Source organism: Elephantulus edwardii, unplaced genomic scaffold (assembly GCF_000299155.1).
Source record: "Elephantulus edwardii isolate Elephantulus edwardi_28Jun2011 unplaced genomic scaffold, EleEdw1.0 scaffold00159, whole genome shotgun sequence".
Lineage (NCBI taxonomy): Eukaryota > Metazoa > Chordata > Mammalia > Macroscelidea > Macroscelididae > Elephantulus > Elephantulus edwardii.
Genome location: NW_006399909.1, coordinates 7,188,104 through 7,196,458, shown reverse-complemented (window position 1 = coordinate 7,196,458; position 8,355 = coordinate 7,188,104). Strand labels below are relative to the sequence as shown.

The 8,355-nt window shown below is 35.3% G+C and overlaps 1 protein-coding gene across 1 annotated transcript in view; it reads right to left on the bottom strand.

Moving 5' to 3' along the window:
- The window catches only part of LOC102858271 (cadherin-18-like), a 634,275-nt gene that overhangs the window by 409,454 nt on the left and 216,466 nt on the right, over positions 1-8,355 (bottom strand). Inside the window, exon 3 of the mRNA XM_006895123.1 lies at positions 5,590-5,709. Coding sequence (XP_006895185.1) covers positions 5,590-5,709 — 120 coding nt within the window. The remainder of the gene's footprint in view (positions 1-5,589; positions 5,710-8,355) is intronic.

Sequence of the window (8,355 nt, the reverse complement as noted above, 5' to 3'; positions counted from 1 at the left end):
AGTTTTCCAAAATTCATGTTCAATGTGTGGAATCCATTTTTGAGATTTTTTTTTTAATTAAGGTGGGATAGATTCAAAGTTATATTTTGGTTCTTGTGGACATGTTTGTTTTGGTGGTTTGTTGTTGGTTAGGTTTTTTGGTTTGTTTGTTTTTGTTTTTTTCAATTTCAATTTGAACTTACATATGAGTAATTGATCCTCTGTTCCAGTCAGTCCCAAACCTGGCTTTGACCTGTGTATTCAATCAGTTGAAGACCATGAGAATAGTTGCTGTTTCTCCACAGCAATGCAACAATCCCTCCACCATCACCAGGGTCTTGCTCTCATCAAGGCCTTGTGCTGGTCTCCCTCAAGTCTTTCTGTCCAGTGTAGAAAGCACTCTCTCACTCATCCTAGTTCCACCGCTATGGGGTTTCCAAGATTATGTGTCTGCAGTTAAGGTAGCCAGAGGTTAGAGGGATCTAAGGAAATGGCTAAGAAATGCTAATACCTTATTGACTGATTGGAAGAGATCCATATCTTCCTCTATTCCCAAGAAAAGTGATGCAAAATTGTGGAAATTATTGAACAATATCATTAGTATCTCATGTAAGCAAAATATTATTGAAGATAATTAAAAATGGCTAGAATAGTATATTGACAGGGAACTACCAGTAAAAGAAGCCAAATCACTAAGAATATTATTGCTGATGTCAAATGGATGTTGGCTGAAAGCAGATAATACCAGAAGAATGTCTATTTTGCTTTATTGATTATGCAAAAGCATTTGTATGCATCATAACAAATTATGGATAACTCTGAGAAGAACAGGAATCCCAGAACACTTAACTGTGTTCATACAGAGCCTATACTTAAACCAAGAAACGTTTGTTTGAATAGACCAAGGGAACATTACATGGTTTGGAATGAGGAAGGTTGTGTATTAGAGTTATATTTTTTTCTTCATTCCTATTCAATCGGTATGCTGAACAAGTAATTCATGAAGCCAGACTCTGAGAAAGAATATGCCATCAGATTTGGAGTTATAATATTTACTAGCAACCTGCGTTTTGTAGGTGGCACAGCTTTGTTTATTAGAAGGAGCAAATGAAACACTTGCTGCAGAAGATCAGGACTACACCTTTCTGCATGGATTACATCTCAACGTCAAGAAAACAAAGATCCTCACTCTGGGACCAATAGTCACTATTATGATAAATGGACAAGAATTGAAGCTGTAAATGATTTATTCTTGTTTGAATTAACAACCAATCCCCTTTGTATCAAGAGTTAGGAGATCAGGAGGTGTGTTGCTTTGGGCAAGTCCAGTGTGAAGGACATCTCCAAAGTACAGAAAAGCAATGATGTAAGTTGGAAGATTAAGGTGTGCCTTAATCAAGCCATGATTTTAGTTACCTGCTGATGTCCAGGAAGGTAGGCAACAAATCAGGATGATGGAAGAAAAATTGATGTTTTTTTTTTTATTTGCAGTGTTGAAAAGAGTACTAAGTACCCCATGAACTGCCAAAAGAACCGATATATATGTCTTGGAAAGTCACTACGAGTTGTATCCAATGCAATGGCATCTAACAGCAAGAACACCAATGAAGTTTTCTATATAGTGTTATCTGATTAAGCTCATACTTTTCCAACTCCATTCCAAATTTTGTCTTCTTACTCCCACAAGGTTGTTGTTGTTGTTAGGTGAGTCAACTACGACAACAGTGATCCAATGAACAATAGATCTGAACCCTGTACTATCCTGTGTCATCCTCATAATCTCTGGCACATTTCATCCCATTGCTACAGTCTCTGTATCAGTCCATCTCATCAAGTGTCTTCCTCACTTTTGCTTACTGTAAAAAGAGCAAAGGCCATGTGGCACCATAAATGACTTTAACAATTTTACAGGGGAAAACATGCCTGCCCATAGGAACAATAACACAACACCTATCCCCATAAGGTCAGACATGTTCCCACCCTTGCATACTCCCTTCTACTCATCTCACTGGGTCCAAAATCTGATGTGATAGCTCACAGACCACACAGAACCATAGTGGGGGGAGTTAAAATGTTATAATTTAGGTTAACAGCAGAATACAGTCAAGACTGCTCCCAGACAGAGGCACCTCAGCTTCAAGCATTGTGGCTCTAAGTGTTCCCAAGTTCTCAGTTCTGCTAATAATACTTTCCACCCACAATTGTCCAATAAAGTTCTCAGTCCTGCCAATATTAGCTCTCCACCCTCCTACAGAATTCCATCTCATATCAATTCTCCAGTTCAGCCATTACTGCTGTCCCAAACTGTTCTACATATAACTGGTTTGAGGGAGATCTTTCTTCTCTGCCTGGAAGAATTATTTCATGTGATAGGGGAAGGATTTTCTCTTCTAGTAGGAGAACATCTTCTATTCTCTGCAGCTAGAGCTCTTCAACTTATTGGCAAGACTCTCCAATCCTCTTGTAGATTGTTGAAACTGGCTGATTCTCTTGTGGAATGGTAGCCAATTACTTTGTGGATAAGCCAACATCTCCCTTTTGTATAACCATGCCCATCCACATGGTAATTTCAAATATGGGCTAGAGAAGCCATATTAAAAGATAAACTTCATAATGACCCTTTACCTTACCAAGCATAATATCCCTTTCCAAGAAATAGCCTCTCCTAACAAGATCCTCAAAATATGTGAGATGAAGCATTTCCATCTTTGCCTCAAGGAGCACTCTGGCTATACCTTCTAAGACATATCTCTTCATTCTTTTAACAGTCCCTGGGATGTTTAGTATATAATATTACTACTCAAAGGCATCAATTCTTCTTCTGTCATCCTTATTCACTAGTTAGCTTTCAGATGCACAGTAAGTGATATAAAAGACAATGGCCATAATCAGGTGCACCTTAGTCTTCAAAATAGCATCATTATTCTTCAATAATTTGAAGAAGAGACTGACAGCAGACTCATCCAATGCATATGTATCTTGAACTCCTAACTGCTAGTACCAAGAGTGTTCATTTTGGGTACAAGCTTGATGAAATAATTGACAACTTCATTTTTCCCCCCATCTACTTTGATGTTGTTATTGGTACAATAGTGAGGACATTTGTCTTCTTTTACTTGAAGAAAGAAAAGATGAAATCAATGGCACAGTAATGTAATAGTTTGCTTTGTTTTTTGATATGTAGGATATTGTGTGTGTGTGTGTGTGTTAGATATACTTAACTCTAATTTTTGAATGAAAACATTCTTTTTTTTAAAATACAATTGATTAAAATTGTCACTGTTTAAACTAGAACACGATTTGAAATCGCTTACTATTCTCTTTTTTAAGGAGAATGAGTAAAACAATTATTATATTTTAATAATGCACTATAAAAATGTATATAAATAATACTTATGCTGTTTTCAAAAGGCACACATAACACTGGGCATGGGTGCTCTCATCTGATGTTGAGTGCCCCGCTGTTCATATGGTCTCTAGTTCAAGTGGACTTGATTGCCCCTGACAATAGCTTATTTTTTTACCTGTTCTCTATTTCCTTTTTTAATTTTTGGAGAAAGCAAAATACTTTTGTTTACTATTTGGAGAAACCAACCACTCAAAATTTATTGTTGTTTTATTCTGAATTAATCTGCTATAACAAAAGCAATTATATTTTTAGTTATGTTAACACAATAGCATCTTATGAGAATTCAAACTCAAATTTGATTGAATTTGTTTCTCAAACCATTTGACTCTAAAAGAAGACTTCAAATTTCTTTACTCAAATTTAGTTGTTTTCATAATCTTTAAATCATTCCTTAATTAAATTGTCCTGTAAACATAAGTTTTATAGATTTACAAAGACTTCACACACACACACACACACACACACACACACACACACACACACACTATTATCCACTGTGTAATTATCTAAGAATACAAATAGATACACCAGCATTTCCTTCATTTCTTAGAATAATCAATTATGTAGATTCAAACAAGTACTATTTGCTCAAGGATAGAGTTTGGAAGGTAGGAAGATATAGGACAGAAGGATTTATGGAAATGAGAATCATGGAGAAAGAGTACAAAGAACACCATTAAATTGTGGGTATTTTAATTAATGTTGGAAAACAAAATGTATGTGAAAAGTTCAGAAAAATGTCAGTTTGCATTATAAACTTTCCTCCAAGTAAAGATAAAAATAAATAATAAGACAAATTTATGGAAAGCCAAACTTATTATCAAATATTATATGAGAATCCTTGTTCAGGAATTGAAGGAATTACAGACTTATAAATTAGGATTTCTCTTGTGGCAGATCCCAGAAAATGAGCTGTTTGTTCCCTGCAGACAGAAGACAGGTAGGGCCCCCCTACAGCAGGAGTGTTACTTCCTGTGAAATACTTCCTGAGCTAGAGCATTAGGCTGACAATAGAGAAAATTTTGCCTTCATTTACAAGGTATTCCTTTTGTTATTTGCTTCCCCAGATTATCAATAAATACACAGAGAAACAGGACTTTGGGGTCTTCAGTTGAGGACTGCTGGCCCCCTGTTTTATGCTCTATCTCCTTCCTGGCTGTTTGTCTCATTATTAATAATTATAAAATTATTCCATTCTTTGGGACCCTCAATCTGCAACACAAATTCATCACAAAAAGTCTTATGCTTTGCTGTCAATTACATGACCAATCCTTTTAATTGAAACCTAATACATTAATCTGCTTTAGAGTACATATAATGTAAATAGAAAGCACTGAAAGCTGCTGGAATGATCTGGACATTTTTCTGATTTGATCTGTAACACATGATTACTTGTCTCTGAAATGATGACTAAATTCTTATTGGTTTGATATACCTTGTCAAAACTATAAATTTATTGAGCTGTGACTAAATGTTAAATAGGAAACAGTTTGCCAATAGGGTCATGTATTTTTGTAGTTTATGAAGAATTTTATTATCTCAATCTTTAATACATTACTGAGGTGGTTTTTTTTTTTCTTTGTTATTTGCCATCACTAAGCAAGATCTGATGGTTTTTAGTGTTTGTTCAAATTTTTAGAAGGAGCTAATGAATCACTGGCTTTAATCTCACTTTTATGTTCATAATCCAATTATGGAAGAAATAAGAATTTTATATTTGAGGAAAACCAAAACAAAATAACAACTCAAGAAAGAATATTTATCCCAACATATAAGATAAACACGGTCGAGAAATAAGAGGTAATTTATTATCTTTACAAAATAACTGAAAATAATACTGTAAGCAGAGAAAGTGTAGCAGTTGAAAACTTATTTTTTTAGTAATCCAAGTGAGTTTAAAATATATTCATTTAGCTAAATTAAAAAATTTAAAAAACCTTCAAGATTAACCAAAGATAAGCAGTTTTTTCTTGTTACTGAAATACATAATATGCATTCAAAAATAAAGGAGTTAATTCAACTTTAATTCAATATTCATTCACTTATTTTTTTCTTAGACAGAAATAAAAGCATTAAAAATATATACTAAAATATACTATGTCTGCTATAGAAAAAAATTACCAAGCAAAACCAACCAACCAAAGCATTTTTTCCTTTCAGTAACTTGCACCTGGACACCAATGAAGCAGAAATGCACAAACCTGTTTTGGGATCTACAGAGAAGTAGGGTTGTCCTTGCAGAATGCTGTACACCACTCGTGCACTGTTCCCATAGGTGGGGTCATCTGCATCGGTGGCTGTCACCTGGAGAACAGACGTACCTGTGCATTCAGGAATACAAAATTAGTTCACGGTGTACTAAATACGTGATTACTTGTATTATCGCACACAGTGGTTTGTTAAAACGAATGATTCCAAATAATAGCTGTTCTTACATTTATTTGCAAAAATACACCTGGCTATCTTGTTTTGTAGTCAACTATATTGAATTTTACTTCAGGATAAGTATGTAATTTCAGGTATTTCACTGGAGGCTTCTATGTGCCCATACATTATTGATGGCTATTTTTTTAACCATGACATCGTCAACATGGTATGTTTGTGATTAAATTTTTAGATTAGCTCTAGATTAAATTATTATTTGTAAATGGTTAGAATAATAAGTATAGTACAGATGCATATTGAATGTTTTTGATTATTCAGAATACTGTGAGTAAAATAACTTGGAAGAAGTTGAGATAGGAGGTGAATTGACACTAAATTGCCGATGGCATAAAAATAACCCACTCAAGAAATTATCTGTAATTTGGATATTGTACTTCTAAACTATTAAATGTCTAGAAAGAAAATAGATTAGTTGAGTTCCCAAACTGATCTACTGGTTTCAAATCTTACTCTTCTGGTTCTTTTTACATCATTCTGACATGACTATTTATGTTAAATTGTATTTGTTGTACTAAAACAAGTGGATTTTGTATGCCTGTTTTTCTATTCTTGCCCTTTAAAACACACTAACCTAATTATACTCATCTTTATAATATTTCAGGTAATCAAAATTGAAAAATAATCTGAATGTAATATGACAACCATCCATTAAAGGAGACACAATTTTATTTTAGAATGAGTAGGTAAGAACTCTCATCACTTCATTAAATGCACTTTATGAATCATCTAATATTCTATGCTTCTTAGTTTGTTCTTCCACAATAGAAAGTATCTATATATTATGTAGCATTAAACAAAAACAGTTCCACTTTTGCATTCAAACTGCCTGATCACATCTATCTTCTTTTGATGAGTCACGCATTGATAGAGCTTACATCTTAATATTAAGAAAACAATATTCATCACCACTGGACCAGTCGGCAGCATCATGATTACTGCTGTTGTTAGATGTCATAAAGTACAACCCATCCGGTGAACTACCAGTCTGAACACTGTCCTATTCTGTGCCATCCTCACCATCTCTGACACCATCAAGCCCTTTGCTGTAGTAACTGTCAATCTACCTAATGAAGGGTCATTCTCTCCTTTGTCATAATACTACCCGCTAAACATGATGTCCCATTCCAATGAATAACATTTCCCAGCAACATGCCCAAGGAATTTGAGACAAGGATTAATAATTTTTCCTTCCATGGAACACTCTGGCTGCATTTTCTCCAAGACATATGTATTTGTTCTTTTGGCATTCCATGGGATATTCAATACTCTTCCCCAACAGCACAATTCAAAGACATCGATTTTTCTGTTGTCGTTAGTCGTTGTCAAGCTCTCTGAGGCATAGCAAATGATTGAGAAGACTGAATCAGGCACACCTTAGTTTTCAAATTGACATAATTGCTCCACAATAAATTGGAGAGGTCCCTGACCACAGACATTCCCAATGAAATATTGCTCCAGTTGTTGGAACTGCTAGTATGAAAGGTGCTGAGTGTGAATCCAAGTAAGATGAAGTTGTTGACAGTTTCAATAGTTCGTCATCTATCATGATGTTGTCTGTTTGTCCAGTAGTGAGAAATTTGAGGAGTTTTATTTTTTTTCTTTGTTGAACACATTCTATCTCTCCTCTCCATTCTAGCCCACTCAGCTTGGTGTTGAGACGTAATCCATATTGAAGGCTATAGTCGTTGATCTCCTGCAGCTGACTCTTCAAGTTCTCTTCACTTTCAGCAAGAAAGGTTGTGTCATCTTCATAATGAAGGATATTAATGAGTCCCACTCCAGTTCTGAAGCTGTATTCTTTCTCATAAAGTCCAGCTTCTCAATATTTTTTCTCAATATACAGATTAAAAAGATATGGAAAAAAGATACAACTCAGACGCACACATTTCCTGATTTGAAACGCTATATCAGGATTTGTTGTTGTTGTTATGTGATGTTGAGTCACATGCAACTCATAGGGATCCTATGTGCAAGAGCCCTAAACCCTACTTTATCCAGTGTCAACTTCACTGTCTCTAACATACCTACTCCCATTACCCTAATCACTGAATCAATCCATCTCATTGAGAGTCTCTTATCTTCTGCTGTCCCTCGATCCTCCCAAACATGATGTCCCTCTCCAAGGACTGGCCCCTCCTTGCAACATTCCCAAAGTATGTCAGATGAAGCTTCACAATCCTTGCCTCCAAGAAGCAGCCTGGTTTCACTCTCTCCAGGACAAACCTGTTTGTTCTCCTAACAGTAGTCCATGGTATATTCAAACTTTTTCTCTATCACCACAGCTCAATGGTATCAATTCTCTTTTATCATCTCTAGTCATTGTCCAGCTCTCTGATGCATAGCATGCAAATGCAAAAACTATGGCCTTAGTCTCCAGCCTGACGTCATTGCTATCCAGTACTCTGCAGAGGTCCTTGACAGCTGACTTTCCCAATGCAATTCATTTCTTGCTTTCCTGGCAAGAGTATTGATTGTGGAGCCAAACAAACTAAAACAGTTAATAATCTCAATTTCTTTACCAT